At 43.4% G+C, this 23505-nt stretch overlaps 1 protein-coding gene across 1 annotated transcript in view; it reads right to left on the reverse strand.

Annotated features, from left to right (window-relative positions):
- Positions 1-23505, reverse strand: part of ACER2 (alkaline ceramidase 2) — an 85933-nt gene that overhangs the window by 5296 nt on the left and 57132 nt on the right. Inside the window, exon 5 of the mRNA XM_078675960.1 lies at positions 15466-15603. Within this exon, the coding sequence (XP_078532086.1) occupies positions 15466-15603 (138 nt within the window). The remainder of the gene's footprint in view (positions 1-15465; positions 15604-23505) is intronic.

Raw genomic sequence — 23505 nt, forward strand, 5'->3', positions numbered from 1 at the left:
ATTTATACACATTTTTTTGCAAAAGATTGTATTTAAAAAACTACAAAGCCAATGATGGAGAAGGTCTGTCTTCACAAACTGAACTTGTGTTCCTGAAATCAAACTGAGAAATAGCTAATATGTGTGGGGATTAGGAGTTATCAGGTAGGTAGGCTGATTTACTGTACATTGTTGTGAAATGTGTTGAACTGGCATAGGTTTTTTTAGATATGCATTTTCCTTGAGGGCGTTAAATAATATTTGTATACATCTGGCTCAACAATCTTGCAGTATGTTAGTGTGGAAAGCAACATGTGCTACTAGTTATGTGGAATAGCGTTGTATCAGCCATAGTTTGGATTGTTAATACGGGAGTTTACTGGCATTTTGCCCAGTGCTAAAAGCTTTCCAGTTGCGTCAAATAATCTATGGCTCTATATTTCATCATTCCTGAAAAAATGAGCTGGTGATGTAGATTTTTGCTGCCTAAACCCTGAAGCTGTGGTAATGAGCTTGTTGAGCCTATCACAATGCATTTACTACCATCAATATCACTGAGCATCTAACCTTTTAATTGGCCTTCAACATCCACTTGTTACATGAAATTATTCTGTCTTTACCCTCCTACTGTCTTTTATCTTAGGCAAATAGTAACAAGCCAAAGTCTGACAGCTGTGGACTAAAAAAATGGATCACTTACTAGTAACAATAATTTTGATGCTTGAAGGTCCCCCAGAGTCACATGCTGTGCATTATTCCTCCATCCAGGCTTGGGTTCGGAAACTTTGTAAAATTCTAAAACCTTTTTCTTCTGGCTATAGCTCATAGGCAGAATTGAGATGACGCACTGCAACATCAAGCGTAAGACCACAGGGATGTAGGAGGGTCACATGTGAATATAGAGTTTCACGCTACAAAACATTTTGTTACAAGTAAGTAACACATTTCTTTTGCAGGATAAATACCCTTTACATTCACATACTGTGCATCATTTATATAGAGGTATTAAGTATCAGTGGAGGATGGAAGTCAAGTGTGGGTGGATGCAAATAGTTGCTTATGCAGGGGTGGCTCCTCTGCAATGGTGGAGCAGTGTAGCCCCACTGCCTGGCGCAGAGCCAGCAAACGAAAAATAAAACGATGCTCTAGCATCGATTAATTGTTCATTTGCAGGCTCCGAGCCAGCTTGTGCATGGAGGGGCGGGCATGGGAGGTGTGAGGAGGAGTGCTTGTGGACTCCCTAAGTATGCATATGTGTTTGACCGGCCGTCTAAGGAGGACCAAAACACACATGCGCACTTAGGATTCTCCAGCCGGCAGCATTCCGCATTCAGCTGGAGAAACCCCACAGACTACACGACCTGAGCGGAGCAGCTATCCTGCTCCCGCTCAGGCCAATCCTGCAGCACGGGAGAGGGTGGGAATTTGTCCAAGGAGCTGCTGGGACCAGGAAGAGGCCTGCAGGAACAATGCGACGCGGGAGGCGGCTAGCGGTGTTAGGCAAGTTTTATTTATTTATTATTTTTAACATGTCCCCACCCCCGCGCACACTAGACCCTTATTAGAAGTTAGGCGGAATAGAGTGATGTCTTTACTGTATAAAAGTAAGATTATGTTACTTACCCTGTAAGCATTTGTTCATGGCATGTAGGTAGGTTCACATTCCCTGCATACTCCTGCCATCTAGTGTTGGGTTCAGAGTTGTACGTGTTTTTTTTCTTTGAAGAACTTTTTCGAGTCAGGAGGTAGAATGACTCCTCCTCTTGGTAATACTGAGCATGGGCATTGACTCCTTTGTTAGATTGTTCTCCCGCAGGAGGATGAAAAAGGATGTATGGAACGTGTAACAATAGAGACATCCATGCTAACATGAATGTATCAGAGAGATGTGTCAAAATGTAACTGCAATGGCCACAAGCTAACGGGGAGGGCGCATTTGAATCTACAGCACTACATGCCACGAACAGATGCTTACAGGGTAAGTAACATAATCCGTTTGATGGCATGTGTGGCTATGGTGACACATACTCTGCATCGACTGTAAAGCCGTCCCTCTTTAGAAGTGGTGGCTAGCATGTGGGAGCTGCAGTAGCTGGAAAAGGGGTATGTAGCCCTGCCTGACCCACATTAGCTTGATGGCTTGCTAAAACATTCACCCAGTAGTGTTTAGAAAATGTGTGTGGTGTACAACATGTAACTGCATTACAAATATCAGTTATTGGGATACTTCCCCTAAAGGCCATAGGTGCTCCTTTTTCACAAGTGCAATATGCTCTGGGAGTTACATTCCCTCGTGTATCCCTCCGTTTACTTATCCCAAATCTCATCGCAATACTATGATGTCCCACATAACACTTTCTAAACTCTTCCCTCTTCCATGCCTCTATTATCCAATTCATTTAACAGACCTGCATGTCCACTGCACAAATAAACTCATATTTCCCTTTACTAATCCGGCACTAATAATTATTGGGCTCTGGAGTAGCGAGCTATAGTCGAAAAGCGATTTAACACTGCGTCGGGTAGTTGGCGCTATATAAATACAAGTACAATTACAAATTATTGGTCTTTTGTCTTTTATGTAAGTAGTTTGAATGCATTTTACTATCCACCTAGATATGCCTGATTTGGATATAGGGTTTCCTTTGTGAGATGGAGAAAAGGCTACAAACAGTTGTTTCATTTTTCTGAAAGTGTTAGCTCTATCTATGTAGAACATGAGCACTCGTTTTACATCTAGAGTATGAGCACCTCTTTCTGTAACAAAATTCGGGTTAAGCAAAAAACAGGATGCTCAATAAATTGATTGAGATGAAACTGTGAGACTACTTTAGGATTTGGACGAAGAACCAGTTTGTCTTTATGTATTTGAAAGAAAGGTACTTCTAAGGTAACTTAATGCCTGGAGCTCACCAACATACCTGAGTGAGGTAATAGCAACTAAAAATGCCATTTTCTATGACAGAAGTTGAAGGGAGCATGAGTGCAAAGGCTCCAAAGGAAGACCCATGAGCCTAGTAAATACAATATTTGAGTCCCAAGAGAGTGCTGGAGGTACACAAAGTGGAATTACTTGTTTCAGATGAATGCCTTGATGACTAGAATCCTGAAGAGGGATAGATGATGTGAATTTTGGAGACAGGCAGCTATGGCAGAAGGATGCAACCTAATGGAAGTTTATGCTAATTTGGATTTTCGTAAATGTAGCAAATGACAAATAATGTCCTGTACTGTGGCTTTGCTGGGATTTATTTGTGTAAGTTGTCAGTAGTAAACAGAACGTTTCCATTTTGCAGCATAACAAGCTCTAGTTGTGGGACTGCATGCTTGTTTAGGAATGTCCATAAAGTCTGTTGGTAAATTCAGGTAACCAAATTTTAAGACCTCAGATGCCAGATCGCTGGTTGAGCATCCTGAGATCTGGGTGCCTGATTTGTCCATGATCCTGAGTGAGAAGGTCCAAACTGTTGCAGAGCTCTTCGTGTGGGACTACTGAAACATCTAGAAGGGTTGTGAACCAGGTTGATATGCCCAGGTGGGAGCTACAAGGATCATGTGCAGTGATGTTTGCCTGAGTTTCCAAATGAGAAATGGAATGAGAGGTAGAGGTGGAAAAGTGTAGGCAAATATCGCTGGCCAACTCATCCACAGTGCGTTGCCCTTGGATCGTGGTGTCGGAACCTGGAGGCGAAGTTTTAGCATTTTGCGTTTTCGGCTGTGGTGAATAAGTCTTTCCGAGGGAACCCCAACTTGTAAAAATATGGAAGGAGAACTTTTATATTGAGTTCCCATTCGTGGCTTTGCTGGTGAGTCCTGCTAAGCAAGTCTGCAAGAATGTTGTCCTTTCCCGGCAGATATTCCTCCAAGAGATTAATGGGATGGTGAAGAAATATGGTCTGAGCGAGGTGTGACAGCTGAGATCACTGTGCCCCCTCCCCCCGTTCTTGTAGGTAGAAGTACATGGCTGTCATATTGTCCATCCAGACTAGGACAACCTTGTGTGATAGAGGAGGAAGGAAAGCTTTCAATGCTCGGAAGACTGCCTGAAGTTCCAAGTAGTCGATGTGAAGGGATTGTTGTTTGGCATCCCAGAGACCTTGTATTGTTAGGCCTTGTAGGTGTGGACCCCAGCCTGTTTCTGAGGCATCTGAGGTTAGAATGATATGAGGCACTGGGTCCAAGAAACGCCACCCCTTCAACAGGCTATTGCAATACCATAATTGCAGAGATCGTGAGCGTGGCAGTCTATTAACACTAGATCTTCCAGGTGAACCTGTGCTTGAGAACATAGGTGAGAGAGACACTTGCAGTGGGCACATGTGTAGTCTTGCATTTGGAACTATGGCAAGGCAAGACACCATCATTACCAGTAGACATATGACAGTCCAAACTGTGAAGTGAGGTAGAATTGTTTGAAAATGTTGTGTACGAGCTGGACTGAGATAGGCTAAGCACAACTGTGTATTGAGCATTGCTCCTAAGTATGGTTGATTCTGAAGAGGTTTTAACCCCTTCGATGCTTGTGACGAAACGGTTCCGTCACGAGCGCCGGTTGGGCTGTGCTTATGACGGAACCGTTCCGTCACGGCCACGCCCGTTTTTTAGAACCTTCAGCACAGCGCGAAAATTCGCGCCACGCTGAAGGTGTTAAGGTGAGGATTGGAGACATTGATGGTGAACCCCAAGCTGTGGAGTAGATCTATTGTCAACTGAATGTGTTATTCACATTGTTGATGGGTGCTGGCTGTGATTCGCCAGTCCTCTTGGTATGGGAATGCATGAATGTTTTGTCGTATCAAGTGTGCTGCCACTACTGCCAAGCACTTTGTGAAAACACAAGCCACAGTAGTGACTCCAAACAGAAGAACTTTGAATTGGTAGTGTTTCTCTGCTTTAACAAACCTGAGTTATTTGCGATGAGCAAGGTGTATGGGTATGTGAAAGTAAGCGCCCTTTAGGTCCAGTGTGGCCATAAAGTCGCCCTGTTGTAGAAGGGGAATGGCATCCTGTAGAGCAGGGGTCCTCAAACTGTGGGGCGCGACCCCCAGGGGGGGCGTGGAGTGTTACAAAGGGGTCGCGCATTCCCAGGCAAACTTCTGCCGAGGCCCGTAGAAAACTACAAGGGCTTCAGCCCCCCTCCTCCTCGTCTGTGTCTCAGCCTGGGCTGCTGCAGTGCAGCTCGAGCTTCTGTGGGCTGGGCAGTGTCTGGAGTCTTATCTCCGGCACACCCGAGTTTTTGACGGGTCGTTAAAGACCATTTGCATATTTACATGCCTTTGTAAACTGGCTTTGTTTTTTTTTCTGGTTCCAGTACCCCCGGACCCCCCACTCTGCCTATTCCTTACATTTAAACAGTTTTATCAAGTGGTAGCTGTGAATAAAACTCCAGGAAGTTAAGAATGTCACAGGTCAACAACAAATAAAATTAACTAAGAACAGAAAAGACATTCATACATCTTAAAAGGTTTTTTCTGTACACCAAGGGGCGGATTTACAAGCCATTTGCACCACTTTTGCATCACTTTTCCCATGTTAAAAGTGGCGCAAAAGTGGCGCAAGGGACTTGTAAATCTGCCCCAAAATGTTTTTCACTTTTGCCAATTTCTATTATAAGAATAATTTATCTTATAAAAACATTGTATACAAGTCCCATTGCATCTCAGTACTCGTGAGAATTTGGTCCTATGGATGTGTTGGAGTTGTAAATTTTTTTAAGTACTTTAGGGCAGATTTACAACAAATAACGTAGCACGGTGCAGCAAGTCATTTTGCTGCACCGTGCTCTGTTAGTTTGGAAAGCACAGAGATGCGACATATTTACAAGAATATGTCGCATCTCTGTCCTTCCCCTGCGCTGGCGCACAATCTTCAGCCAATGCGCCGGTGCAGGCACCCTTGCACCATGGTGCAAAGATGTCTGCGTCGTGGGGAGATTGTTTTTGTGCAGGAAGGGGTACCTTCCAGTACAAAAACAATCACTACAGGCATTTTCCTCTTTCAATGCGTGCTGGAGTTGTACATTTTTTAAAGCACTTTAGGGCAGATTTACAACAAGTAACGTAGCACGGTGCAGCAAGTCATTTTGATGCACCGTGCTCTGTTAGTTTGGAAAGCACAGAGATGCGACATATTTACAAGAATATGTCGCATCTCTGTCCTTCCCCTGCGCTGGCGCACAATCTTCAGCCAATGCGCCGGTGAAGGCACCCTTGCACCATGGTGCAAAGATGCCTGCGTCGTGGGGAGATTGTTTTTGTGCAGGAAGGGCTACCTTCCTGCACAAAAACAACCACTACAGGCATTTTCCTCTTTCAATGCGTGCTGTAGAATGCAGCACGCATTGCAAGAGGAAAAAATGAGGAGAAATGAAAACATTTCTTCTAGTTGCGCCTCGCTACGCCACCTCTAGTGTGGCGTAGCATTCACACGCATCTCCAGATTTACTATTTCTCGTAAATATGGAGATATGTTTTGTTCAATGGGTGTTGCGTGGGAACACCCACAGCAACACCCATGGAACACCCCTTCCATGCATGGTGCTGCATGTGAAGAGGCAATATTTACAAGGAGAGGAAAAGGCTTGCAGGGTGACTTTTCATCTTGTAAATATGGAGGGGCCCCCTGCCCCACCAATACGTCACAAAAAGTGACGTAGTGGTGGCGCAGGGGGCTTGTAAATCTGCCCCTGAGTATGTAGTCTTAGGAAACCGTTTGTTAACCTGCGGCGCTGGCAGAGCCATGAATCCAGGCTTTTTGCCCGCTCCTGCTCTGGGACCAAAACTTGTTGTACTGCCTGGACCAGAGCTGAAGTTTGATGCATGTGCAGATTCTGCCTACAGGTTTGGAAATTTTTGTCATGAGGGGGTCCTTACACCTGAAAATGTCGACAGGGGGGTCTCGGCATCCAAACGTCTGAAGACCTCTGCTGTAGAGTGACCATTTGAAATGTTCTGTGAGGATGTAGTCATTGAGTGGTCTGAGATCCATTACTGGTATTAAGGACCCATCCATTTTTGGAATGAGAAAGTATAGCGGGTAAACTCCTATTCCCTGTTGTTGAAGAGAGACTGCTTCTATGGGCCCTTTGAGGAGAAGGGCTTGCACCTTTAGCTTCAGAAGTGTTAGGTGATTGTGTGTTAACCTGTGAGTGTGAGGTTGGGTGGTGTGGTAAAAAGCTCTAGACAATAACCATGTTGGATAATGGCTAGTACCCATTGGTCTGTGGTGATGGATTCCCAGACTGGATGGAAAAACTGAAGTCTTACCCTGACAGGTGACGTGTGGTCAGGGGGGAAAGAGTTAGGTAGTCACTGTTTTGCAGTGGAGAATGTTCCACGGGTGGATACCCCCCTGCCTCTGCCTTTATTGTTACCAACTCTAAAGGAACCCCTGAAAAACCTTTGGAGTAGGTGGGTTGGCCCTGCGTCTGTTGGGAAGTGGAGGCATCAGTGTTTGAGGACTTATATCCACCCCTGTAACCTGAGCGACAAAAAGAGCCTCTAGATGTATTAGTTTGCAAATCACCCATGGCTTTAGCAGTGTCTGCATCGTTTCTCATTTCGTCCAGGGTGATATCAACCTGAATGCCAAAAGGATGATCCTTGTCAAAGAGCATGTTAGGCATTGCTTGCTGTACATCTGGCTTAGGGTCAGAGTACCTGGGCCAAGCATGTCTGCTGAGAAGGACACTGGTGTTTATTGCTCTTGCAGCTGTATCAGATGCATCTAAAGCACATCTGATGGAGTTATTGTAATGGGCTGACCCAATGCCACAATTTGTTGCCCCTTTTTACATTGCTCCTCAGGGTGATGTTCCAACAACTCTTCCATCTCATCCCAGTGAGCCCTATCGCAGCAAGCTAGAAGGGCCTGGGAATTGGCAATATGCCAGTGGTTAGCTGCTTGAGCTTCAACCCATTTCCTTGCTGCATCAATTTGCTTGCTCTCTTTTTCAGAGGGTGGCATATTTCCAGTTGCTTGACTATTAGCTCTTTTACTTACAGTGGTAGCAACTATAGAGTCTGGTGGTACCGGACTTCGTATAAACAGAGCGTCTGATGGGGCTGCTTTATATTTTCTATCTACCCATGGGGAAATAACCCTGGAATGGATAGCCTCCTTGAGAATATCATCAGCGTACCGCAACATACCAGAAAGCATACGTATATACTGTGTGTCCTTGTGTGTTGAGAGGAAATCGTCTTCCAATGATTCCTTATGTAACTGAACACCATGGTAGGTAGCTGTCCTAGCAATAACCTGTTGGTAGGCACTAGCATGCTCAGGAGTGGAGGGTCTAGCTGAATATAGATCCGGATCATCAGGTGTTATGAGATTAGTATCATAAATGTCCCATGGGTCCGGGTCTCCTAATAGGTCTTCCATACCAAAGTATTTAATCTAGGTGAACATAGAGGTGTATCATCTATAGGTTCATGATGTGGAGATGAATGAGTGGAAGGAGGGGATGGTGAAGGTGGTGAAGGTGGTGATGGTGGGGAAGGTGGAGGAGGTGGCGGAGTAGGGCTTGTAGCAGTGTCCTGTGTCCTTTTTTTAGAGGCACAGGAGTGTCTAAAAACTCCTTAAAAGTCAATTGCCTTTTTGGAGTAGGAGAGGCCATTATTATCCCAGTTCTGTATTGAATCGTGATCTTCCTTTGACTTATATATATGGTTTCGAGGCTTGGCTCAACAGGAGACATCGAAACTGTAGAATGTTTCAAAGTTTTTGTCTCAGATGGTTTCAGAACTGAAGACTGCTTTGAGAATTTAGATTCGTTTGGTTTTGGAACCCAGGCTTTCGAAGCAAGGGAATGTTTTTTGAAAAGCACCGAGGCAGAAGCAGTCAGTTGCCGGGTCAGTTAAAAAGAGTGGGAAGAGACCGACACGTGCCAAATCCAAGGAGGTCAATACCAAGGATTTAACCTTGGTGGAGGTTTTCGGGGCTGAACCTGAGGGTTGTGCATTCAAAATGTCTTTTCGGATCAGACCATAGCCAGGTGGCAGTGGCAGTCCGTTACCTCTAATAATGGAAAGGGCAAAGGCTTGGAGGTCTTTTTTGGTGGAGAAACAGAGTCAGGGTCAATAGTACTCACGCGCTGCTCAGGTAGCTGGGTGTACTCCAATTCCTCCATCACGTCAAAGCCAAAAATGTCCTCGACGGAGAAAGGGTTCTCTTCCTCCTCTGCAGCATGCTCTTCCTGGGCATGCTCTTCTCTGAAAATGTTGTGAGTGTCGTCTTAAGTGAGACATTTTCAGTCGAGGCGACCTTAGATACTGGAGAATCTTTTTAGAATGAAAGACTAACAGGCATCCCAATTAGCCTCACAAAGATCAGGCGCAAGGCAAAGATTGCACATAAGATGTTGGTCCGTGTGCAGGTACTTGGCGTGACACTGCAGGCAAAGTCAAAAAGGTGTCCGGTCCATCACGAATACATCTTCAGCACTTTGTCTTGGAGTACTAGGAAGAAGGGGGTGAGAGACACTGGGATAGTATCAGCTCAGTGAGTGAAGTGATCTGTCTTCTCAAATCCAGAGACCTTGAAAAGAGAGCCTCCCCCATGACTTGTGGAATTCAGAATTTGTTTCCACTGTAAATTTAATTAATGGTGAGTTTCGATCATGTTTAAAAGATAAAGAAAACAGAGTTTTTTAATATCTGTGACCGTAAAGTAACCAATGCAGTTTTTTTTCTCGCAACTCGCTCTTTGACACAAAGAGTGAGAAGCATCAGAACTCGGTGCACAAAGAAAATATCTGTTCATGGTCATCGTAGAAGCGCGTTGAGTCCTGACACATTAAGGCTAATGCCTGGGGGAACGTAAAAAACCCTTCCACTGAAGGAAGATGCATATTCCAGGGAGCGAGGCAATGCACTGCCCGTTGGTACTACACTGGGAGGCCGTGAAGATCACACAGTTTATAATTAAACCCACTATTGAGTTGGAATTTAAACATGGCTGCCTGCTTGGCCCAGCTTAGGAATGAGAGCTGCTGAAAGAGCTGGAAATGTGGTGTGAGTTGTATTATACCCCAAATACTTTGTAGTCATACACAAGATTTACAGTGAGCAGCAACCCGACGAGTTACTGCGAGTAGGCTGTCCTTACTGGAAAATACAAATTTTATGGTAAAGCCCTGCCCTAAGGGTCTGGTAGGCGAGTTTATAGTTCATTATCCCATAGCGCTTCAGTAATAAAAACATGCAAAAAACTAAGAAATTAGTGAAACAGGTAAAATCAGATGGCAGCATATGGCCTTGTAATACTATTGCAAACATAGCTGTTACAGTAATTCCAAAATTAAGTGTGAAGCAATTTGGATGGAGACACACTGGCACGATAATACTACAAATGTAACCAGCACAATAACTTTGAAGTGTATATTAAAAAGCTCCTAAGTGTTTATATGGAGTGTTCTCTCACCTACTAATCGCCAAAAAGCGCTAAGACTACTTGTCAGGGGTCATATGACCTATTTAATAGCAATTACAATTACAAGAATCTATTTAAAGTTCTAATTAGCTGTGGTCTGGTGCCAACTTCACACCCAGCCATTGTAATTGCATCTTCCACAAGCAAAACAATGCCGATAGCTTAATATAGGGACACGCTATTTATAATGAAAGTATTTCAGCCAGGGAGTGGGACGGATATAGAAAAGAAATAATTGTGTCAGTGATTGCTCTCATTATTGTGCTGAAATCCTCCCAGCATACATAGTAGATGTTTGCTTTATTTTGGGGATAGCGTACTAGAGCACCTATCGCAATCATGGACCCAAAACCTGGCATCTTAAAACAGCTAAATAGGTAGAATTGCTCTCTGTTAAGTGGATTCCAAAGGCTTATATACAGTTGCAGCCTAGTGCAAACTCAGTGCCACATCTTGGTAGATATATGTTACTTTTTAGTAAATCTAGGCCTGCTTTCCTCTTTCCCTGCGCTGGTGCACTTTTGGCTGCCATGCGCCAATGCACACACCCTTGCACTATAGTAAAATGGCGTGTGCGTTCTGTAAGGGGTAGTTTTTGTACTGGAAGTGGACCCTTCCAGTAGAAAAGCTATCCTTTAACACTTCTGCTTTGTATGAGTGCTGTACAATGCAGAAAAACAAGGAGAAATGAAAACATTTTTGCTCCAAGGAGATGTAGATTTTGGTGCAAATCCCTGTCTGTGATTGTTTGTAGATAGGGATTTGCATCAAAACCCATGTGTGGTTGAAGAACGCCCGTGCAACTCCAATGGAACGCCCCCTTAAGGCAAAGCAATGAAAACTAGCGCATAGCACAACTTTTGCTGGTTTGGGATGCCATCCAATGCAAGTTCTGATTTGCGTTGGATAGTAACTCCCAACATACATTGTGTCAGGTTTGCGTTACGAAATGAATGCAAACCTGGTGCAATGCATCAGCAAATCTGAGCCTTAGTGTACATTAACCTGTCCCCATAACTGGAAGTAGCCCGTAGGCATTTGCGATGGGTATAAGTGTAAAAAGGAAATAACACACAAACTGTACTCTGAGGAACTGGCTGACATGGTGAGTGTTCGCAATGCAGGGGCTTCTAGTATACAGGATTGGGCTGCCAATAGAGGGTAACAAAAGCGGCCATCCACATGACTGTCTCCAAAGTGGAATTACCATACAAGAAAGGTGGGATCGCAATGAGAACATGGCTTCGCTGCAACATGTGAGGTGACGATAGGCTGGGCTCGGTATCAGAAACAATCCGACCTGGGAACTGTTCTTTTATGGAGGACAGGCGGACCTCATGCAGAATCAAATTGTAGACTAAACCAAAGGTGATGTGATAAAACAACCGGTACACACTTATCGAATGTGGTCTCAAAAATTCATCCAAATAAAGTGAAATTGCCCAATAATTAGCAGTAGCGAACAATAGCACTTTTGCAGTCCTTATTGAGGTGTGATTGTTATGACTTTTTTTGGTTGGAAGCTTTGAAAAAAGTATTGGCAAAGCTAATAAGTCTGACTTGCATTTTCAGACCAATTGGCTTTTACAAAGCTACCGGGTCTGTTGAAATTGTACTTCAGCATCAGCCCAGGAGGTAAGCATGCCCAGGGGTCATTCACAGGATTTTGCTGGGCTGGCTACTGGGCCGCATAAAGACAGAAGGTAGTTATCTGGCCTTCTCAAAGAGTACTATATTTATATGCCTACAAAATGATTAGGCGATGGAGGTAAACGCATTTTAGCCTTATACAAAGCACGTTCCCATTGAGTTCTGTAGCAATTAAAATAAGGCTAAAGTGAGGAGCAATTCGGGGAGTACTACTTTCAGACAAGGAATGACCACAATTTATTTTGCATAAAATGAAAACACAGGGCGGCTCCTCCGCTAAGGCAGATCTCGGGTTGGCCGGCCGTCTTGGCCCGGGCAGTCGTGCGCACTTTGCATATTCCCCACCAGGCTGTATTGAACAGCCTGGTGAGGAATATGCACAGGCTCCCTGTTCCCATCTGAGCGTCGAACAACAGCGCTCAGACCAATCATGACGCTGCTATGAGCATTGTCGTGATTTGGCTAGAAGAGTTTGGAGGCCTGGGTGCTTCCTGTTCCTGCGTAGTGGCAAGAAGGATAGAGGAGAGGCGGACGTCGATAAGATAAGCTGAATATTTTTTTTAATGTTTCTGTTTTTTTCTTTTAAACCTTCCTTCCCCGCCCCACCACTGCTGTCCCTCAGCAGCCGCTACTGTGAAAACAAGTAATGTGTCTCCATGTCCTCGATGCAGGAAGGACACTGAAAGTTTCTGGTACGTCCGGTGGGCGTGTAAATAAATTAGGTGTGACTGGAACCAGGTGGTAAGTCACAGTACAGCATTTCAGGGTTGGGACTTGCAAGGCACGCCTTGGTTAAGCTTGTTGGGTGAGAATTTGCCAGACATAAAAAGAACTGCAGTCCCCAGGTAAAGTGCTTTGCATTATGGCTGGTATTGACATCTTGAAGGCCCTATCCACAGGGATGATCTAACATCTCTCAGAGGTCCGGATTGGCTGATCAATGGACGAAAATATTCTGCTGCTGCTGAAGCTGATTGAAGGGTTGACAGCCTCACCCTAGGGGGTGTACTGGTTATACATATATGATATTGATTTCGGAACCATATGCTACCTCGAGCATTCCTCTTTATGAGTGACTAAAACGGAACTACAAGATTTATAAGTAAAACGATTCAGGTATTAATTAAGGGGAAGGGTTGTGGGTCATAACAGTGCAGTGTGTCGGCACTGCTCAAAGGTGGTATCAGCGAATAAAATAAGTCACGAAGGGAACAGTTGCTTCGTTATCTATGGAAGCATGTTTACGAAGGAATAGCGGTTTATTACAAAAAATAATCGAAATTTAAAAAAAATATTATTTCTACTGAGGCTGTCTTTTTCATATCTTAGCGGCAGCATAATCTGATGGCATAATTCCCCATAGGGAAAGGATTACGAGGACTACCTTTTAAGGAAATAACATTCAGGTAGCATGGTTCTTTAAGTATAATAAAGGCGCTGTAAGCCTGATAGGCAACATTTTTCATGGCATAATAATGCTAATGCCAATTATTTCTAGTGACACCTAGCACTTCTTGAGATCACATTGTCTGCTACAGTACACTATGCCTGATGGGCACAATGTATTTTTGGTAGACGCATAGTTTAGGATGAGCAATCGTTCGAACGTGGAATAAAACGCAAGCCGTGGCTCAGCAAGCCTCGGTCCTTGACTAGTTTTCAGGACATACAAATGCAATTTTCTCTATAGCAATACGTATACATCCGAATCAATTGATTCTGGGGTTGTCTGGCAAAAAACGGTATGTACAAGTCTTCGTAGACTCCTCAGTTAGTAATGTCGTTGACACCTGTCCTTTCTGCCTGATATTCCTGAGAAAAGTGTCTTATGTTTTTTAACAATGCTTAGAAGAGTCCTTTACCTCACTTAGACATGTCCATGACATCTATACATCTGGTGAAGGTCTAACTAGGTCATATATGTATCTAAAATGCTTATATTATACAGATATTACTAGTGCCGACATAAGAACTGCATGCAACACTAGTTACAGGCACCATCTGGAAGATGAGATCTGTGGTAACGTTCTTAAATACTGTGACACAAATTCAATTAATGGTTAAGCATAGAAACTCCAAGAACAGATGGGTCTAATGGGAGAGGATGAAGATGTTGTGTAAGAGGAAGCTTGATTAGGTAGGGCGTAAAGGGTGACTGAAAGTGATCATGGTAGACAAGCATGGATGACAAAGAAGATGTGCAAATGGTATTGGGCGATATTGGTACTATATGTGAAGAATCACTTATTGGGCACATAGGTCACCTATTTAGGCTAAACATGTGAGCAAATAATTGCAGAGCATGCATTTCTACTAAGAAAAAGTGAAATTTCCATTACGACAGTGTAATCTTGCATAACATCTGGCATTCCGTGTTGCAAAAAGGGTGGGAAATTACACTATCATGCCACATTGTGTAAATTTTGTTTGGGGAAAAATACTATCACAGGAACAACATAAATGAACAGAATGTGAGTTGCAGCTGTCGTGTCATGTGATTTACCAAAATGTTTTACTGCAAAATGCGTTCTGGTGTTCGCTCGAATCCAAAATATACACGGGAACACATTTTACACAAAGAATTGTGCTAAATGCTAGTTTAGCGGGACGCATAATTGCATGTAATTCCCAAATTTTCTTGGAAATATGCAAAAGGAAATTAAGTGAATTTTGCACACTCTTAATTTATACATATTTTCAAAGTTCCCCTTCCTTTCCGCCATATGACTAATGTTTTAACCAATCTACCCATTTCTAGTTAAAACTGGTTTACGTATATGTCAAATGCATGTCATCCAAAGATGGGGTACATCATGGAACAGAGACTGAAATGAGTGCATGCTACAGAGCATACAAAAACTAAAAAATTATCCCACGTTTTTTCTCTTTAAATAAATGTGGACAATGGATATGTTATAGCAAATATGTGCTCTTTCTACCGCATGTGTAAATTGCAACACACCTTTAGGAATGTGCTACTGTCACAAAACTGAAAAATGACTTTTGCAACAACACACTACAAACACATTTCATCCCTTAAGTCCACCCATCTCACATTATTAGTAATTCAAAATATTCCCAGGAGGGGGCAAGAAGGATTATGAAAAAGTATTTTAGCAATTGTTTAACGGGCCTTCATCAGTATTTTCCGAAGGAACAAAGCTTTCCAAAGGCAGTATCAAGTTTCCCTCCCACGGGCCTAGGCAACCAGACACACCTTGACAACAAACAGCTGTGATCAGATGGTCATTATTAATGAAACAGTTTATATTTGTGCTTCGTAGTAGGAGGGGTTGCCAGTGTAGGCCTGACCCGTAACCACGCGGAAGCACATCGTACTGGGCAGCGCAGCGGCCCATCAATAAAAGAGTATTTTATGAGAGTAAGATGATGGCAACTCACCATACACAGTGTAAATAGGGAAAGTTGAATGAAGACCAGATTTCACAGAACAATTGATCGCTGATCCAGCAGAGCAGGGCTAGCGTCCACCAAAACCCCGCAAGCAGGCCAAGCTTGTACACACGGATGTTTTCACACCTGAAACATTAAAACAGTGTTAGGAATATCCAGTTTTTACTGTCTGTAGAAGAATTAGCAACATACTGTTACATGTCATTCCATAACACAAAAAAACAATGCACAATCAGGTATACATGAATCCAAAATGGCACTCTGTTTTTTCTGGGGGAGGTGGGGGGGGGGCGGAAGCCTGAGTTTGTCTTGTCATGACAAGATCTTGTATGGCCTGAGATTTGCTGGGATGTAACAGCTGGTGGTATCGACCTCATGGTCAAACCTGTCACACGCCTTGCATCACAAAAACATTTACAGCAAACTTAGGTGACATATTCTGTATGAATAACATGGCTGTGGTGGTCGCAGCAGCTGCAAGGGTGCCCAGGGTCGGGCTGGGTCACAAAATAAGCCCAGGCACTAAAATAAAAGTAGCCCCCATTAGCAAATCCGATACCTAAAAATGTCGCACACATTTGCAAATCAAGCCAGTCGTCTACTTGTAAAGACGCGCTGTATACATATTTTTTTGCAAGGTGTGGAAGAGTGCATGAATTTGAGCTTACTAAAGGCAATGTTTGTTATTGGGAAATCAACGGTAAAACTGACTAATTGGGCTATACAACAGGCCGAAATTAACCGAAAAACAGTTCACACACTGATCTGTCAGACCAGCTTATCAGGCACCGCCCGACTGCCTAAAGGACAGTCCGACCCTGAAAAGTGCCACATGTACAGCTAAATGCCCCCTGCATAAATGTGGTACCCCACACGTGAAGCACTCAGCAAGCAACCTTGGAAGCTAAACATCAAGTGGTTTCAGATGTCCTGGGCAGTCGAGCCATGCGATAGGCTGGATCAGGTATCCTGCCCTATAGGCAAGGAAAGGGGATCTTCTTGTCCAGGGTGTCAAATAAATCAAAGGGATTGTGTGAGAGCAACAAAGCAGAAACGCTGGTGTTAATACCTCACAGAAGGTTGTCAACGACAGCTACAGCAGCTGTATTAATTCTGCTGGTCATTGGTTGATGGCAAGCTGCATTTTTGGAAGTTTATGTTGTTACTTGTATCTTTTGGTGGTTTTGTAAATCATGCACACATATTTGAAATGTTTTTGGTATCAGCTGGGTAGCACGGGTTCCCTCTGGCCACAACTGTCGCCCAGCTTCAGGTGCCTTGCTCCTAGGATGTCACTTACTTCTGCCCTACAAATAAGCTCCCTATCCCAAATGTATAAATGCACTCTTCCTCCCCCACTGCCCCCTCTCTCTATCATCTCCTGTGATCTCTGAACCCCCCATCCCCTTCTTCCCACGGTGCTAGCTGCCTTCCCTCATCCATGCTCTCAATCCCCAACTGGCATGCTGCCCACCCCAGCCAAGCTAAACCTCTCTCCCGAACCCTTTTTATGCTCTCTCTGTCACAAAGCGTGCCCTCTCTCTGCCCAGCTTCAAATTGGACTCTTCCCCTGCTGAGCTATGTCTCTCTCCGTATCCTCCATTCACCGCTACCCGCTCTCCTGTCCCCAACGGGTGGGCACTCAGACCGCCCCCATGCCCGAGTTTTGGAGAAATTGCTGTGGAATTTCAAAGTAATTTTGAAATTGCATTCGTGAAAGTCTCCAATCCTGAAAATCGAACAGTCTGATTGGATAATTTCCCCCCTCATGGATGAAGAGTGAACGGGGTAAGCAAGTTCTCTCAATGCAAAGAATACAGCAGCAGTAGGTCATTGACTGCAGCCGCCATTTGGCTTTGCCCAGCTAGATCACGTAGACACACTGCCAGCAAGAAATGATCACTAACATTTAAAGACGCAAATCTAAGTGTCTCACAGACTGCTCTGCACTCCAGAACCTCCACGACCATCAACAGCACCACACAGAAGCGAGGGCCAACCTGAAGAGAGGCCCATTGCCAGGGCTGGCCCTACACCGGATTGCCTAGCGACATCTGTAACTCAAATTTGGTAATTGGAAACTGGTAATTTGGGTAATCATTCAGTGATTTCTTCTGCTTTCTAACTTTCTTTGGTTTTGTTAAGTGTATTTACTTCCTTTGGTATTGTTTTGGTTCAGTTCATTTACTTCCTTTGGTTTTGTTCAGTGTATTTACTTCCTTTGGTATTGTTTTGGTTCAGTTCATTTACTTCCTTTGGTTTTGTTCAGTGTATTTACTTCCTTTGGTATTGTTTTGGTTCAGTTCATTTACTTCCTTTGGTTTTGTTCAGTGTATTTACTTCCTTTGGTATTGTTTTGGTTCAGTTCATTTACTTCCTTTGGTTTTGTTCAGTGTATTTACTTCCTTTGGTATTGTTTTGGTTCCGTTCATTTACTTCCTTTGGTTTTGGTCAATTTAGTGTTTGGCTCGCTGGTAATCACTGCCCCCCACCCCGTTCTCCCGCTTCTCGCCCTCCCGCCTCCCTGCTACCCCCTCCCACCTCCCAAGACTATTAATGGAGGCTGCTGCGCAGCAGGCGCGCCAAAGGCAAGCCCATCTGCACTCATTCACATCTGGAACGCGCCCATCGCCACGACCCCTGGCTCTTCCACCCAAAGCAGATACACCACCGCTGACCTTAGAGCCCTGGACCCTGGACTCACCAGGAACGACTGCTGATGCACATCCCCATGCACCACCAGAGGACTGTTCTCCTGCCAACACTGCAGCTCCACCTTCAGCAGCATAGCTGAAGGTGGAAATAAAGTGCAAAAGGGAAGGTGTTCACGCCTCCAAGGACAGCAGTTGTTCACTGCTACCAGTTCTGCCTTTTTTAAGACCAGCACGATTGCTACTACTACTACGACTAGTACACTTACTGAGATCATGAATAGTGGCGTTCCAACAGTACCACCATGATACTGAAACAACCTCTGCCACTAACCACTAAGATGAGATCTACACCTGTACCATAGCTATAATTATTATCACTACTGCAGGTCCTACTCCTACTATTACTGCTGCTGGCACTACTACTGTAACTACTACTTTTGTTATTATAACGACTCCTGCAATTAAAACTGGTGTCACTACTATTAGTATCATTACTACAACAAGAACGTCAGCTGATACCTGCAATGCTAAATGTACTAAACTAGCGCTACATCAAGTGATGCAACCATCCTGTTGCTACAAATACTACTACTTGTGCAACTAGTACTGGTTCCACCACTGCATTCAGCACTACTATTAGTATCATTACCAGTAAAGCTGCAACAATCCTTCAATATTGAGCAAACCCAGTCGCCCCCTCATACTTTATCTTGTCCTTTATTCATGTCGTCTATGGAAAATAATTCTGGGTGAATAACGTCATGTATAGGTTACTCTATGAAACGGACTGAATGTAACATGCAGTCAATGGCTGAAGATCAAAAATATATTTTATAATTTATTAAAATATTTTTAGCTATTTTGAATTATTAAATTTAACATTATTTCTTACAGGGTTTTATTTTAAGTCCCTACTTCCATTATTTTCTATGGGAGTGTGTTGCAGTACAGGTGGTTGGCCATGTGTAGTGCTGGACGTACTACAAAAGTGTATGTTACTACAAATGTGTAAGCTACTACAAAAGTGAAGTTTGTGACTACCAAAAAGTAGTAAACTTAATAAAAAGTGTACATTTATTCAACAGTGTAAGTTATCTATGCGAAGCAGGTCCAGTGAGTTTGAGTGGATCGTATTTGCATTTTGAAGGTCATTCTGGAAATATTCGAGGTTTCTGATATTCCGTTAGTCAGTGATCTGAGAGAGCAGTGCAACTGTCCAATTGACAGGTCATGAACCATGCATACAGAGGAGTCACATTAACAAAGCAAGAACATTTGCCATTTAGTAAGAGTGGTTGTAACGGAGAGCAAACACGACTGCTATTAACAGGAAATCACTAGACTTAGGCCGTCGTAATGAGTGGCCAGTGCTATAGGTTGGATTCCGCATAATACAGGGAGTACCATTATCTCCAGGGGTGCAAAATTACCTAAGATTTAAAAGTGAAACCCTGAAGTTCCACTGAGGAATAGAGAGTTATTGTGAAATCAGTAATTCCGGGTCTGAATAGACTTGATATTTCCCATTCTCCCCAGGGTGTTTTCTGAAGATTTTGGCTGGTTTTCGCAGCCCAAGTCCCGGAGGGAATATCCGCAGTTTTACAGCAAATTTTGGAATCCTCCTGCATCTGATAAACCCAGTTACCAGCCCTAATGGAGGGTCTAGGAAGCTCGCAATTGATGTCTTAGAGGGCGTATACCTTATTTTGAAAGCGAACCCCCCTAATAGGCTTTGTGGGAACCCAAGGGGACCCCGGACCATAAATTAAGAATCACTGCCTTAGGGGGTGTATATCTTATTTTGAAAGCGAACCCCCCTAAGTAGGCTTTGTGGGACCCCAAGCGGACCCCAGACTATAAATTAAGAACCACTGCCTTATAGGGTGTATATCTTATTTTGAAAGCAATGCTATTCCTCCTGTGGCAGGCTCGCTAAAAAGCTCACTTACAATCCAACCCAAGCGGGAGTTTATTTAGTGAATTAATCCATCATTGCCAACAGGCTAAACAGCTAACAATGTGAACCAGGACCGAATGCCCTGGGTCAAAGTACATTATTTGTCAAGCAGGGCACTGAAATGAAAAGAAGTTTGGTGTGGCAGGCACGTTACATGCAGAGTTGGACACAGACTGCTCTATTCCCACATAGTCAAAGCAGAGGTTCTGTACACCCGTGTTTGACTTAAAATGCTAATTTATTTATTCTTCATTACTTGCACAGTAACTTTAACAATGGGCAAATACTGGCAGTGGTGAATTCGTTCATGCACTTAGGTTCAAGAAAAAGAATTAAAATTGAAAATGAGAAGAATTTGAAAATGGGGCATTTGAGGTTTTAAAACACATCTGTATGCAGGTATGCCTCCAATCTATTCAGATTGTAAAATAATTAAAATTCGAGTAGAGGAAAATAACAAATGACATTTGTGGGTCTTGGAAAGTCATGTGTGAATGGGGAAGAGGCTTAAATCTTAGGATAATCAAATTTTCTGTTATATCTCTCCTACTATATAACCAATTATTTCTCAAATTGATATCCTTTTCTGGAAAGCTGTGCGAGAAATAGAGAAACAAAGTATTAGCCTTGTGGCCCTAATAAGCCAGAGGAGGTTGGGATGGCTGCTTTCCCTGTTTCCAAGCTTTATCAGCCATCCATACATGTCACGCATGTGACAGACCGGTGGGCTCTACTGCGCACAATGCAGTATTCCTCAGTGTTCAAAAGCCGATTTAAAGATGGAAGGAAACGAGATGTTTATCTGACACTTTCATAAATCCAAGATTTGAAGCACGATTTGAGAATGTTTAAAAGAGAGAGACAGAGTAAGACAGAGTGTGTGTGCAAGGGAGAGAATCTAGACCTAAGGTCTTGAAATGTGGCATGGCCATACTCCTCTTATTGCCTGCTCCAGGGGCGGTCACTGCATTGTTCGATGGAGATGATACTTTGGGTAGTGAGCAACGTAATCTTGAAATATGGAGGGTATGATCCCACTAGAAATAAAGACGGGTCCACTTGGAGCTCTTCACATATTATCGATTCGGGGCACGTGCAGGCTGGTTATCCCAGGATTCCCTGAGGAGCCCTTTGCCACCATTGATAAGCTACAGGATACTAAAACCACTACACTTTGTCACTCTGCCCAGGGGGGAGATCCTGTGGTGTCCCACAGGGCAAAGCTGGGATAGGGTGGGAAAAGGATTTGGGACAGGGGATTTCGAAGATAAATGGAATTTTGGTTGCTCCCGCACTGGATTGTTCGCCTCTAGTAAGTCGGCTCTGGATTGTTCACTATAAGTTCCTCCATCGTGCTTACTATCCTCCAATACGTCTATGTCAGTTTGGGCTGAGGGAGGAGAATATCTGTGACAGATGTGGTACGCCAGTCCTGTAATTCATTGCAACTATCCTGGAAGGTAGTCATGGCTGCGCTCTCAACCATGGTGTAGGGCATGGAACCGCCATACCACAAGGTTGCCTTTCTAGGCCATATAAAGGACGTTGTGGCATCACACGGGACGTTTAAGGAGCTAGCCTTGGAGAAGGGCCTCCTTATTAGAGCAAGTGAGGACGTGGTCAACTGCAATAAACAGATGGAATTATACACAAATGACTCCCTCATTCCTCTGGGCCTAGAGACAATTGGCAGTCTTTGAAGACATATTTACTGAGCAATTCGGCTGATGCCAGGACTAGCAATTCGGATGGAGTGTGACCAGGGGGCCCTAATGAATGATGGGTATGCTCGATTTGTGACCGTCTCTGGTATAGCACCACATGGTTGAATGCATCCCCAGGTTAATATTATGTGCCGCAGGAGATATATGGATGCTTATTGTATCTTTCTCTGACATTCTACTGTGTACCCTGGGTCCAAGGTATGCATAACTCTATGCAGGCTGTGAGAACTGAGGCGTTTGTCCCTATTATGTTAATGGGTTCGCTGAACTATAAGTGCTGATATACGATATGAGTGCAATTTCTCTATTGCAATGTTGAGTTATGTTGTTGTATTGTGTTGTTGGTTTTCAGTTGAAAATGACAAGTAAAATGTTAAAAAAGTAAATAAAGACAGCTATTGGCAAAGCCAATAGGCCTTTCAGGTTTTGGCCTATTCTCACTAAAACATTTTTTTTAACTGCTGCAGTGAAAAAAACAAATGATTTGATTGTTTCTGCATATAATGCTTATAAGAGATAAATAATTTAATGTATGATGATCTTGTGAGCTTTTAAAGTGTAAAATAGTCCCTTATGCATTTCAGGGAAAGCCCTCTTTACCAGGCGAAATGATACAAAAAACAGCCAATAGCATGAGGTGGGAGAGAGATAAACAGTGCGCTAGGCAGAGACAAAGCGTACTCCATGTATATTTTAAACAATTGTTAGGACAACTGCACGGTCAAGCCAGCATAGAAAAGACTTGTCTGTGTCTTGCATAGGTTAGTAATGATTTTGCAGCCTACCGACTGGTCTCATACAGGAGAAAAGGGAGGGACATTCTATTTAGGGATACGCTAAAGCCCTAACAAGACGTGAAAACAGTGACAACGAAAGAATGCACCACCTCGTTTTCAGCTCAGTGAAGACTATTTAAAAACTTATGTAAATATATTGCTCAAAGTTTTAATGGGCACAGGCTTCACCTCTGCTTTTCAGGTGTATGATAAGTGGCAGAGTTGGGCTTGTTTTTTCTGCTGCCAGTAATTGCTCAACACCTTGGGAAAGGAGTGGAGCACACTCTTTATCAATAAATGTAATAACTTAAGTCATTCTTCCGCTGGTAATGACTTGGAATAAAGGGCAGAGGGTTTCTTCAGCTATCAGGTTCCAGAATCCGAAATCCGCTTTTTTTTGGTTGTAGGTGAGACCAAAAAATGGGGCTGAGTTATAATGTTATTTTTCGAGCAAACAAATCTTAAAATGGTATTGCAAATTCTTTATCAGAGTACACTGTCATCGTCAGTATAAAATGCTGCAATTTATATCTGATAATGCTTTGCTATGGTACCAATTGCAATAAATTATGATGAAACCAAGTGAGTGGAAAATATTATCGATCTTGTTATGCAAAAAAATATTTATATTAGGAGCTTGCAAATTTTGAAGGCGATGAAGTTTTTTTTTTTTTTGCAGAGTTTTATATAGTGCGAACTAGACCCGAACCGAATCAGGTATCAGAGCGCTTTACATAGCACCAGTTACGTTACATGAGGACGGACACCCATTCATTTTAGGCACGGGGAGACTAAGTGATTTGCCCGAGGTCGAGCGCCCTAGCCGTTAGGCCAACTCCTCTCCCAATATTCATTCACCTTCCCTAAGCTTTAGAGGGGACTAATAAACATTCTTCATACTTTTATTCTTTCCGGAC

This window comes from Lissotriton helveticus, chromosome 2_1 (assembly GCF_964261635.1).
Source record: "Lissotriton helveticus chromosome 2_1, aLisHel1.1, whole genome shotgun sequence".
Lineage (NCBI taxonomy): Eukaryota > Metazoa > Chordata > Amphibia > Caudata > Salamandridae > Lissotriton > Lissotriton helveticus.